General features: G+C 36.6%; 1 protein-coding gene across 3 annotated transcripts in view; it reads left to right on the top strand.

Moving 5' to 3' along the window:
- The window catches only part of CKAP5 (cytoskeleton associated protein 5), a 113,964-nt gene that overhangs the window by 59,806 nt on the left and 41,665 nt on the right, over positions 1 to 12,493 (top strand). For all 3 annotated transcript variants that reach the window (XM_047070624.1, XM_047070626.1, XM_047070625.1), the window contains exons 9-17: positions 310 to 414; positions 2,900 to 2,989; positions 3,102 to 3,266; positions 3,833 to 3,961; positions 4,506 to 4,688; positions 7,407 to 7,520; positions 7,811 to 7,921; positions 8,893 to 8,985; positions 12,099 to 12,284. In XM_047070624.1, coding sequence (XP_046926580.1) covers positions 310 to 414; positions 2,900 to 2,989; positions 3,102 to 3,266; positions 3,833 to 3,961; positions 4,506 to 4,688; positions 7,407 to 7,520; positions 7,811 to 7,921; positions 8,893 to 8,985; positions 12,099 to 12,284 — 1,176 coding nt within the window. The remainder of the gene's footprint in view (positions 1 to 309; positions 415 to 2,899; positions 2,990 to 3,101; positions 3,267 to 3,832; positions 3,962 to 4,505; positions 4,689 to 7,406; positions 7,521 to 7,810; positions 7,922 to 8,892; positions 8,986 to 12,098; positions 12,285 to 12,493) is intronic.

Below are 12,493 nucleotides of genomic sequence, written 5' to 3'. Positions count from 1 at the left end.
AGTGTCGGAGTCCCCTCCTACACAGTTGTGCAATGCTGACAGCCCAGACGACCACTAATGGAGAGTTAACTATTTGAAGTTGTGGTTTAATGTGTGTTATTGGTAGAACTTTTAAGGTAAGAGACTAAACAGAATGAAGGGAAGCCCCCAAATTTGGTATTGTCAAGGAAGACTTTTTCCTCTTTTGCAGGAAACAAAATTGGCTGTCCATTAGCGTAACAGGGTACAGAGTTCTTTTAAGAATAAATTTTCAGTCCCCTTCTCCTGAGTTGTGACTATTTTGTTTTCTTTTTTTTCCTCCCTTTGTAGGTTGTTGGAAAGGACACCAATGTCATGTTGGTGGCTTTGGCAGCAAAATGTCTTACTGGCCTAGCTGTTGGACTAAGGAAGAAATTTGGACAATATGCAGGACATGTGAGTAACACTCCTTTTTAGATACAAATCAACAACGTTAACAAGAATGGCAGGCTAGTTTGCTTTAGGATTTAAAATAGGTCTTTATATATTGGGCAAAGTGAATTTTTCATTGTTTTATTAAAATTGAGCATAATTCCTCAAAACACTTCAATAAGGATGTCAGTTATAACTAAATTCATTAGCTTTATATAGAAAATTGGGCATATGACCTAAATATTTAGTTGAGTTGATTTGCTTATTATTTACTTATTAATATCCTGCTTTGTTCTTATAAGATTATGTGTAGTACAACAGGATTAAATGAAACTGGTGATAACTAACACAGAGTAAAAATGAAAGTAGGAAAGGCAGTATAAAGCCAGAAGTGAGATGAATATATAAAATGTATTTTATAGCATTTTCCTATTTGAAAAATAATAATCTACTTACATTCTTGAGACAGTTCCTATAGATTAGACTCTTGGTAGTGGATCAGTTTAATTTATTCTAAGAAACCTGACTGAAAACATTTGTTGAATATACTGTCTTTGTGTAAATTTAGAAGCACTCAAGTTTGATAACAGTTTTAATAAACTGAGATGTTTTCTTTAACTGTGGCATTTGTCAGTTGGCCTCTAAATCTGGTCTGAACTACTTAGAGTGGTTCAGCATCCTGAAAATTGATCATACTGAACTTTAGGGTTGAACTTGCTAGCCGCTTGATCATTTGATTCCCTAGATTGACTTTTTAGAGACTCCTTATAGTTTGTATTTATGTTGTGAAGTTAATGTCTAACCTCAGTTATGGCATTTGGAGCTTGCTTACTCATAGCATTGAACATAATTTCAGAGAACTTAACTGGAAGAAAAAAAAAAGGACTCTACTAAATAAAAATAAATCATGACTAGCTTGTTACCAGGGAAATAAAAATATGGGTCCATAAAACCCTTAACATGTAACCCGTGTAAAATCATGTAACATGTAAAACATGCAAATCATGAATTGGAATAAAATGATAAGCAACATTTTCTAGCAATCAGTAGTATTTATTATGCAATACTTGTGTGCTTATGTGATAGTGTGTTAATTAGCTTTTGGTCAGTTTTGTGCTACTTACTAGAATATTTAAAAAAGAACATACTTTTGTCTTAATAATAACTTTTAACCTAGAAAACTATTTTTAAGATACATTTTAATTTACTAAATCCTAGTTGAATGATTACCTGGCCTGGTTTGAATTCTGATTCTGGCTTTGTGACATTTTGTTATGCAGCTTAAAGTTATAAAGCTTGTAGTTAGGAGTATTTTCCCCCCCTCAAAAGTAGATCATATATAGTGTTTGATATCAAACATGTTAATAGTACATGCTTACTTTCTTTAGCTATTTATAAGCTATTTTTTTTTTTTTTGGTAAAAAATATATATATATAAAAGCATGCTTGAGCTTTATAACCATTAAAACATTTTGATTTTCAATAGTTTATAACTAACTCCTAGTATTAAAAAGTCTTTTATATTTCTCCATGGAAACTGAATTCCTTCTGGTCTCTATCACTTCTGTGAAATCTTAAAAAATATTTTTTGAATGCCTTTGAGCTTTGCTGTATCTTTTTGACATCAAAAGACAACTTTAATTTGCCTGTTAACACAGTGCCTGGCACTCAATAGATATTAAGTATTCAATAAATATTTAATAAATTAGTGATGGTTTATAAGATAATTATAAAAATTCCAACTTTATTGATCTAAACTTAGTACATCCTTCTGATCAAAATTGCTGTAATTTCAGTTACCATTTCTTTGTCTTTAGTGTAGTGAAGGGGTGGGAGACATCTCAGTCTGGTGAAGTATATCAGAATCTTAGAGGGGAAGAGAAATTACACACTCTATTCCCGTATCCTAAATCCACCTAGTTGAGAATCTTTTTGTCTAATAAGAGATGGTGCTCTGATAAAAACGACTATATGGTTGCATTAAGGTGTAGATGCAGAAAATGGGTTGAGAAGCACTGCTACAGTGGCACAGAATGGGAACCCTTAATTGTTCCAGCATAAGGTTCTTGTGCCCTTAAGAAAAAAAATGACTTTTTATTCAACTTAGACGTTCACTTTGTTTTGGTAGCACCAAACATTGCTTTAGTAATGGCTGTATTGAGATACAACTTAAATACTGTAAAATTCACCCTCTTAAAGTGTATAGTTGAATGGTTTTAATATATTCACAAGGTTGTGTAACTATCACGACTATTTAATTCCAGAACATTTTCATCTTCCCCCAAAAACCTTTATGCCCACTAGCAGTCACTTCTCACTGGCAGCCACTAATCCACTTCTGTCTCTATGGATTTGACATTTCACGGCATCATTTAAATGGATCATACATAAGCCTTTATGACTAACTTCTTTGACTTGGCATATTTTCAAGGTTCATTCATGTGTCATGTCAGTACCTCATTCATTTTTGTTGCCAGCAAAATAATATTCCAGCTGTTCACTTTCATAGGTTGTGCCAACCATTTTGGAAAAATTCAAAGAGAAGAAGCCTCAGGTGGTGCAAGCCCTGCAGGAGGCAATTGATGCAATCTTCCTTACTGTAAGTGGACAGCATGAGTTTGCACTTTTGTCTAAAGTAAATTTTGTCAGTGTAGTATTTTGATTGTTCTTATAGTTGAGAAAAGCTCATTGACCATGTTTTCTTTTTAAAGACCACACTACAGAACATCAGTGAGGATGTTTTAGCAGTAATGGATAATAAAAATCCAACCATCAAGCAGCAGACATCTCTTTTCATTGCCAGAAGCTTCCGCCACTGCACTGCTTCTACCCTCCCAAAGAGCTTGCTAAAGCCCTTTTGTGCTGCTCTACTTAAGGTATAGACTCTCTTTGGAACTGGGGGAATTTTTTATGCCTATGGAAGATTTTTTCCCATATTAATTATGTACAATGACTACTTGACTTTCAGACTGTAGATTATGCCCTTTTGAGGAGCAGACCCTCTATGGCTTTGGAAACTGAATCCAAATTCTTGTACTCTTTGTGTTCCTGTTCTCAAAGAAGAGCACAAGTTAGCTTTATGATTCCACTAACTGCTAAACATGTTGTTTCTTATTTGGCCCATATACTGGTGTTCAGCTGGATCTGGCCAAGCACAGGCATACAATTTGGAGTCTTTGAACATCATTTGCATGTGCGGCATTTTAAATAGAGGGTAGGAGGAAAAGGAAGCACTTATTTGCTGAATGGATTACCAAAGGTTTCCTTGACCCAAAAAGAATTTGTGAAAGAGTAACTGTTGGTTGGCAAGAGGAAAACTACACTTAGCTTCAGTGAACCGTAAAAAGCAAATTCTTTATCCAACAGTCATCAATCTGAATTAAAATCAGTAATACCTAAAATATCTTATATTAAGACCATTTTGCTTACTTCCGGACCACAGCACATCAATGATTCTGCTCCTGAAGTCAGAGATGCTGCATTTGAAGCACTGGGCACTGCTTTGAAAGTGGTGGGTGAGAAAGCAGTAAATCCATTCTTAGCTGATGTGGACAAACTCAAGCTTGATAAGGTAGGTTAGTGATAGATTATAATGCAATTGGACAACAATCTTATCTCTGTGCATTATGATTTTGTTTCGATTTCATTCGTTCTATTTCATGAAGATAAAAATGATGATATCAGCTTGTGAAATGTATTTAATTTGCCACTGGTGGTTCAGATCTAGAGTGTTGAAAAGATAGCTTTTGAGGATGCATCTTAAGCTGTAGTGGTGATACTTGTAGAGATGGCTTTCAAATTATAAAAACACAAAGAAAAGCTGAGTGATCTGTCCCTAGAGGAGGTGAAAAGGATATTTTAAGATAAATTTGTTTCTAATACCTAAAAAGTTACTTTTCTAAATATGAATGTTTTCTATCAAAAATGTGGTTGTTGAATGTTTATTATAATTCTAATTTGTGTAGAAATAAAATGTAAGAAAGTAGATTGTTTATTTTTGCTTAAGCAAACGGAATTCTCATATAGTTGTGGTTTAGATAACTTATTAAGTAATAATGTAGTGATTATATTTCAAAGTTGTGCTTAATGATGTTCATTTCAATTTCTTTCTCTAGATCAAAGAATGTTCAGAAAAAGTAGAGCTCGTACATGGTAAGAAAGCTGGACTTGCAGCAGACAAGAAGGAATTCAAGCCTGCTCCTGGAAGGACTGCTGCCTCAGGGGCTGCAGGAGATAAGGACACAAAGGACATTTCAGCACCCAAACCAGGACCCTCAAAAAAGGCACCTGCTACTAAGGTTAGTAGATGACTTGGAAAATATGGTTCAAAAGTTAGAATTTAGTAAGACAGGATTGGAGTCTTGGATTCATGGTTATCCTTCCAATATGATTTCATTTGAGAAATGAACGCATTACCACATTTAAAATATAGCAGAACATCCATCAACAAAGAGTATTCCAACAATACATTTGGTTATGTAAACTTTAATAAAGCTAAAAATGGTAATGAAGGTACAGGAGTGCATTTTGAGTGATCTTAAAGTATTATTAAATAAAGAAAATGGCAAAGCACTTAACGTTAATAACATCACTTTGGTCATTTTGCTGATAATGCCGTTGAGTTGCATCACCCGAGTCTACATACCAGTCAAGGTCTTGTTACTTTTATACAGTGTGGAAGGGAAATGCCTAGAGGCAAATGTGGCATTCTTTTAGAGAACATTTGTCCTGTGGACTCTCTTAAGCATGAAATTATCTACCATGGATGTAGAAAGTTTATTCTCTTTTCTCACCCAGAACACCAGCATGAAGTCAGGGGAGAGAACTGGTATTTAATAAAGCATCATTTGGGAAGCATTTTACCTAAATAATCTCATGTAATCATCAAACAACCCTTGAAATAACTATTTTGAGATCCCTATTTTTCCAGAAAGGGAAATGGAGGCTCAGCAAGGTTAAGTATTCTACACATGCTCTAACAACTCTGATATCTATGTTGTTCATTTGTTTGTTTACTCTGACACCCCCAACCCCCCCCCCCACCATATGTAAACTTTAAAGGGTAAAGATCTTGTCACTGCTCACTCCCCCATGCATAGCGGAGTTTCTGGCAGACAGCAGGAACTGGGCACACATTTGGTGAATGGCCAGAGTTGCAGAACTGGTATTTGGACCCAGGTGCTTTTAACTATAGTCTTTGTACTTTAGTTCATCTTCTGCTGTCTCTTCAGCTTTCTAATGGGGGGTTAGCAGCTAGTCTCTTCTGTCTCACCAGCTGTTGCCTCTCTGGATAATGACCTGGGCACAGTACCTTAAGGCCTTTTCTTATCTGGTCGACTTTCTCTTATGAAGAATTCTTTAAAAAAAGTAAGAGGGAGCAACCTGCTTCATTTTTCTCTTTAATAGATAAGTAGGACAGTATTACCAATACACCTACTAAGCCAATAAACATATATGTCTGTGAAAGAAAAAAAAAAAAAGAAGTAGGAGATTTGTTAATTGAGGTACCTCTCTATACAGAGAGTGCTATTTATTATAGAAAAGGATCCAGAAGAGGTGTTCTGGTTAGTCAAAAAGTATAGAATTTTCTATTTTGTCAGCCAGAAAACAATTCAGTTTCTAACGGGTTGTTATTATGAACCAACAGAATCATACTTCTGATATGAACCAGCAAGTATTAGAGGTTTTCATTTCATTAAAAAACCAGCATCTTAGTTTTGCTAACTACACCTTAAAAGCTCAGATTATGTTCAAGATGACATTAGTTTCAGAAGAAGTCTGGATGTTGAAGACAGTCTGGCCTTCTCTCATTTTATTTTTTCTTTCTGGTTTGGGGCATTGTTTAACAAATACCAAAATAGATAGAAGGAATGATGTGAACAGTGATATGTGTTACCATGTTAATGTTACTGTCGGTTGTGTGCCTTGTGATAAACTGCTATTTTCTTCTGACCTTTCAAAACTGGAGTAAAATAATTGAGATGTTTAAGCACAGTATTAGCAGATAGAAACCAGTGGGTATAATACAAAGTGTGACCAACTGAAGTTTATTCCAGGATTATAAGGATGGTTCAATATTAATGTTAAAAAACTTACATTTAGAGATCAAAAAAAATCTAATTTCAGACATTGAAAAAGGAATATAGTAAATTCAACATATCTTCATGATAAAAATTCTTAATACATAGAAATAGATGGATTCTTTGACATGACTAAATATCTAGAAATAGATCTATAGATAGCAGTAGACCTCGCAAACCAAAAGTCAGCATCATGCTTCATAGTGATGAAATACTAGAAGCATTACTGTTAAAGTGAGGAGTAAAGCAAAAAATGCCTGCTGGTACCGTTATTGTTTAATAACTTTATACAATTAAATAAAGGAATAAAGTAAGACCAATGCTAATATAAGGAAGGAAAAGGCACAGTTATAATTTTTATAGATCATATGATCATATACTTGGGAAATACAAGTAGGTCAAACAATAATAAAAAGATCCAGTAAGGTGGCCATCTTCAACATGGTTAAGCCACTTACTGCCATTGCCATAACAACCACTTTATTCCTTCAAAATTACATGGTTCTACAGTGAGTTAATGTATTTTTCTGTTATTGGGGTGCCTTGTGGTGAAGTATGGGGGAAATGTTAGAAGTTAGAAACTGTCCTTTACTAATGCAGGAAAGATTAAAGGCATTTAAAGGCATCAAATGTTAATTCTCAAATAAAATGTCATATAATTCCAGTCCATTTTCATTTCATTTACCTCATTAGCTCATTCTGAATTGAAGGTTCTTAATAGTGGGGGTCTGCAGATTTCCCCATGAATGGTCTTCAGGAGCTCTGTCTGCCCTTGGAAGTGTTAAGTTCTGTGGGCACCAAAAACACAGGGGTTTTTGGTTGGTTGAGTGGTCCCTCATTTTAATCAAATTTTTAGGGAGTCTCTGGCCCAAAAATGCTTAAGAACCACTGTTCTAAATCCTTAAGTGGTTTAACTTTCTTTTAAATTGCTTTTAGGCTGGTGGGCCACCTAAGAAGGGGAAGCCAGCTGCGTCAGGAGGTGCAGGGGGCACTGGAACCAAGAATAAGAAAGGACTGGAAACCAAAGAAATCGTGGAGCCTGAGCTTTCGGTCAGTATTCTACAGGATGCCTCAAACTCAGAAAACCACGGAAAGTCAATTCCTGGGAGAAGACTTGAGTTCTTTGCTGAGTTCTACAACGTAGAGTTAATTGGTATTTTTCACTTAGTGAAACTGTGCCTTGGACGACCTTCCTTCCCCTTTATGGTGGTAGAGTAGAAACCTCGGGTACTATAGGATACCTATGGGAGTGTTCGTGTAGTTCGGCCTGCAGCATTTTTACATTCTTGTCATCTGTTTCCTTAAGCAATTCTTAATTTTAATGTTTTTGCATCTTACAGATAGAAGTATGTGAAGAAAAAGCTTCAGCTGTCCTTCCTGCTACCTGTATACAGCTTCTAGACAGCAGTAACTGGAAGGAAAGGCTGGCTTGTATGGAGGAGTTCCAGAAGGTAGGTGCATGAGGATGAGTTGAGTGTGAAAGAACATTACATTACAGAGAAGTGATGACATCAACAAAGTACTTGTCCTACTTGCTGTATTTTATAAACAGTGACCATGTTTCAGAGTGTTAACTCTGATGAGCGGGGGGTGAGGGGATGGGGAAGAACTGGTTTTTTAGCTGCATAGTGTATATCTTTTAACATCTGCTTTCTGTGGCTTCTATAAGCTCATAACTTAGTACTTACTCAAGAAATTTAGGTTTATTCTGAATTACAAGGTTTAGATGAATTTTAATATTATGGTATTTAATCATTAAACTTACTAGGCAAACATATAACTCCACTTAAACCACCCCTCTTCCCTTTCTCTGCTTTCTTCTTTGTTGTCATGATTCTTGGAAGAACAGATATTATTCCTTGGTGTGAGAAGCTCCTTTCAGAAATCTGTATTGGAAGGGAGCATGGAAGTTCCTTTCGGCATATACTCTATGATTCTAATGAGGAGGGTGTGGAGGAACCACAAGAGCACTGGGATTTGAGGCAGGAGACCTCGCTTCCAGGCCTGCATGTGCCATGCATCAGGTTTAGACCTGAGTTTGCACATCTTTGAAATTTAATACTTAACCACTTCTAATCTGTTCTACTTTGCTCTATGTTTTTAGGAAAATCAGATAAGTCAAAATATGTATAAGCAGTTTCTGCCTCAAACTAGGCAAATGAAAACTGTTACTGTTACATTCCTTGGACCAAATTCTTTGTGAAACCTGAAATGTGGAGGGAAAAGAGTATCACTGGTATTACTATAACAACTGTACATCAGATATCCAACTTAAAAAGCACTATAACAAGCTATCTAAGCTCTCTCTATAACCCTCCTTGCTTCCATTCTTCTCTCTCCTTCAAGTCACCTACTTCAGTATGTGCTGTTTCCCTCACTAATCATTAAGCCCTTAATTCTGATTCTCTTATTTTACTTCAAGGCTGTTGAACTAATGGATCGAACTGAAATGCCATGCCAGGCATTAGTGAGGATGCTGGCCAAGAAACCTGGATGGAAGGAAACCAATTTTCAGGTAATTTTTAATTGGAGATTTTAGTATCTTTTATTCAAGTAATTTCTATCATATCATCTATGGAGTAAGAAAGAGAGATAATTTTGGTAATGATTTTTAGCTTTTTTTTTTTAAATCACTCAGCCAGTATGTCATCTAACTTTAAATGTGAACAATGGAGTATGTGCATTTTGATTAAACATAGAACTATACCTTTGTGTAATTGGGAGTTTATATATATGGAAGTATTACCTATATTGTTTGTGTAATTTATGTATATATATTTTTTTCTCCTCATTAGTTAGGCCTGGAATCCCCCTAATCTTCACATATGCAAGGGAGGGATAAACAGTGAGACAGGTTTCTTATTTGTTTGGATAAAAGATAAATGGTCTTGGGGCGCCTGGGTGGCTCAGTCGGTTAAGCGTCCGACTTCAGCCAGGTCACGATCTCGCGTTCCCTGAGTTCGAGCCCCGCGTCAGGCTCTGGGCTGATGGCTCAGAGCCTGGAGCCTGCTTCTGATTCTGTGTCTCCCTCTCTCTCTGCCCCTCCCCCATTCATGCTCTGTCTCTCTCTGTCTCAAAAATAAATAAATAAATGTAAAAAAAAAGAAAAAAAGATAAATGGTCTTTAAATTACCAGTGAAAAATTGTCACATAATTTAATGCATTAACTGGTAATAGAGATGAAATTTTGCAGTGCTGTTATTTAGTCTAAAGCGTCCGTGCAAAGGGAGGTTTAGGAAAGTGATATAGGAAGGAAAAGGAGAAAAGTTTCCTTGTCCTCTTCAGATATTCATAGACCTTGTGGGAAACAAAAGTTTGAAATATATCAGGTTTATTTTTGGCATCCCGCTAGTCTCTTTTTTGCTTCTATTCTGCCACCTCTTGTTCCCTCTATAGGATCCTTGGCTCCTTCACACACTGTGTTCCCTTAGCACTGTTACAGCACCTCAGCCATACCGTCCAGTACCACAAAGCCTTCTTCTGCCAAGAGGTTCTCATGCTGGCCTCCTCCCCGACACACCATGTTGAAAACCCCTCTTTATGCAGCTTCTAAGATCGGTGAAAGAAGCATCCTTGATTTGAGCTTATACCTTCCTATGTGTTAGATCCGTAACAAAGGATAATTTTATGTATATATTTTTCTTTATGACAATTTTATTGAGGGAGTATAAAGCTCACCCTTTTAAAGTGTACAGTGCAGCAGTTCTTAGGATATTTGCATAGTTCTGCAACTCCTACCACTCTGTAACTTTAGAATATTTTCATCACTCCAGCAAGAAACCCCATACCCATCGGCAGTCACTCTCTCTTCTCCCCCAATCCCCCTCGCCACCCACAGTCCCTGGCAACTATTACTCTACTTTCTGTCTCTATACATTACTTCTCATGGACATTTCATAGAATGAAGTGTCTTTTACTTAGTCTTTTCAAGGTTTGCCCATATGGTAGCATGTATCAACTCTACATTCTTTTTTTATGGCTGAGTAATATTCCATTGTATGGATATAGAACATTTTATTTACCCGTTTGTGTTGCTACACATTTTGACCATCTCTGTGAACATTGCATGTACAAGTGTTTGTGTGAACATGTTTTTCATTCTCTTGGATATATACCTAGAAGTAGAATTGCTGGGTCATATGGTAACTGTGTTTAACTTTTTAAAGAACTGCCAAACTTTTCCAATGTGACTTCACCATTTTGCATTCGTACCAGCAATGCAAGAGAATTCTAATTTCTATACATCCTCACCAACTCCTGTTATTTAAATATTCAAACAGGACAGAGAGAGATACTTATGGGCAAAGGCGTCTCAAGCGCCATACATCTAGCATCTTCACATTAACATCTTTAAATTGTTTTCACAGCTTCTTCATTCTTCCACTTAAAAGTATACACGTTGTTTAAGTCTCTCAAGTTCTGTTGTGTGTGGTGTGTGCGTGAGGGTTGTAGTTTTTTGCAGATCACACTAGTGGGAATGCTGAGTTATACGGTTAGTATGATCATTTATTATGTATTTCAAGATGTGTGTTCAGTACTATTGCAAATAACCGTGAGAGGAGAATAGAGAAATTAATTTTTTAAATTCATAAACTTTTAATGTGCTAACATTGTCATTATTTTGAAACATTGAGTACTTGGTTTTTTCTCTCTTAGCTGTCAATTAGCTACTTTAATTTTTTTTAATGTATATTTTATTTATTTATTTTGAGAGAGAAAGAGCATGAGTGAGGAAGGGGCAGAGAGAGGGAGAGACAGAATCCCCTGTCAGTGCAGTTGACTGGGGGCTCGAACTCACAAACTGAGTTCATGACCTGAGCTGAAATCAAGAGTCGGATGCCCAGCCAACTGAGCCACCCAGGTGCCCCAGCTACTTTAATTGATAACAAGGATAGAAATCATTTTGTTTCTTTGTTTAAAATTGTTGTTTTTGGGGCGCCTGGGTGGCGCAGTCGGTTAAGCGTCCGACTTCAGCCAGGTCACGATCTCGCGTTCCGTGAGTTCGAGCCCCGCGTCAGGCTCTGGGCTGATGGCTCAGAGCCTGGAGCCTGTTTCCGATTCTGTGTCTCCCTCTCTCTCTGCCCCTCGCCCGTTCATGCTCTGTCTCTCTCTGTCCCAAAAATAAATAAACGTTGAAAAAAAAAAAAATTTAAAATTGTTGTTTTTTGCGGCACTCAGCTGGCACAGTCAAGAGCATGAGACTCTTGATCATGAGTTTGAGCCGCATTTTGGACACAGAGATTACTTGAAAAATAAATAGGGGCACCTGGGTGGCTCAGTTGATTAAGCGTCCGACTTCAGCTCAGGTCATGATCTCACAGTTCAGGAGTTCAAGCCCTGCATCAGGCTCTGTGCTAACAGCTTGAAACCTGGAGCCTGCTTCAGATTCTGTGTCTCCCTCTCTCTCTTTCTCTGCCCCTCACCAACTTGCTCTCTGTCTGTCTCTCAAAAAATAAATTTAAAAAACAATAAAAAATATTTTATAAATAAATAAATAAATGTATTTGTCATTTTTAGTTTGGTCATGTTCTTAGTTGTTCCTGTATTACATCTTCAGGCTGCTATAAAAATAAGTAAATCGATGTCTTTGGCTTACTCATAACTTTATGATGCTTATCCTTTGTTCAGGTGATGCAGATGAAGCTTCACATAGTTGCTTTGATTGCCCAGAAAGGGAATTTTTCCAAAACTTCAGCTCAGATTGTCTTGGATGGCCTTGTGGACAAGATTGGAGATGTAAAGTGTGGTAACAATGCAAAAGAAGCTATGACAGCAATAGCCGAAGCTTGCATGTTACCGTGGACAGCTGAACAGGTTAGTAACAGAGCTCTCTTTCCCCAACTTTTCCCAGATTTTTCCCAAATGTTAATTTAAGGTTACTAGTTAAATGGTAGTCCTTTTCTTCTCAAGTCAAACCATTTTTATATTCTGCATTTTTATCCTTACCTTTAATAATATACTGTTGTCTGATAATTAGAATTTATTTTGGCCAAGATATTCTGTTTAAAAATGAGAGGGGCACC

The sequence above is a fragment of the Lynx rufus genome, unplaced genomic scaffold (genome assembly GCF_022079265.1).
Source record: "Lynx rufus isolate CCGP_SWC_20201006 ecotype Redwood Valley unplaced genomic scaffold, mLynRuf1.p SCAF_9, whole genome shotgun sequence".
NCBI lineage: Eukaryota > Metazoa > Chordata > Mammalia > Carnivora > Felidae > Lynx > Lynx rufus.
Note: the sequence above shows the minus strand (reverse complement) of the source record. Positions and strands in the feature narration are given on the sequence as shown.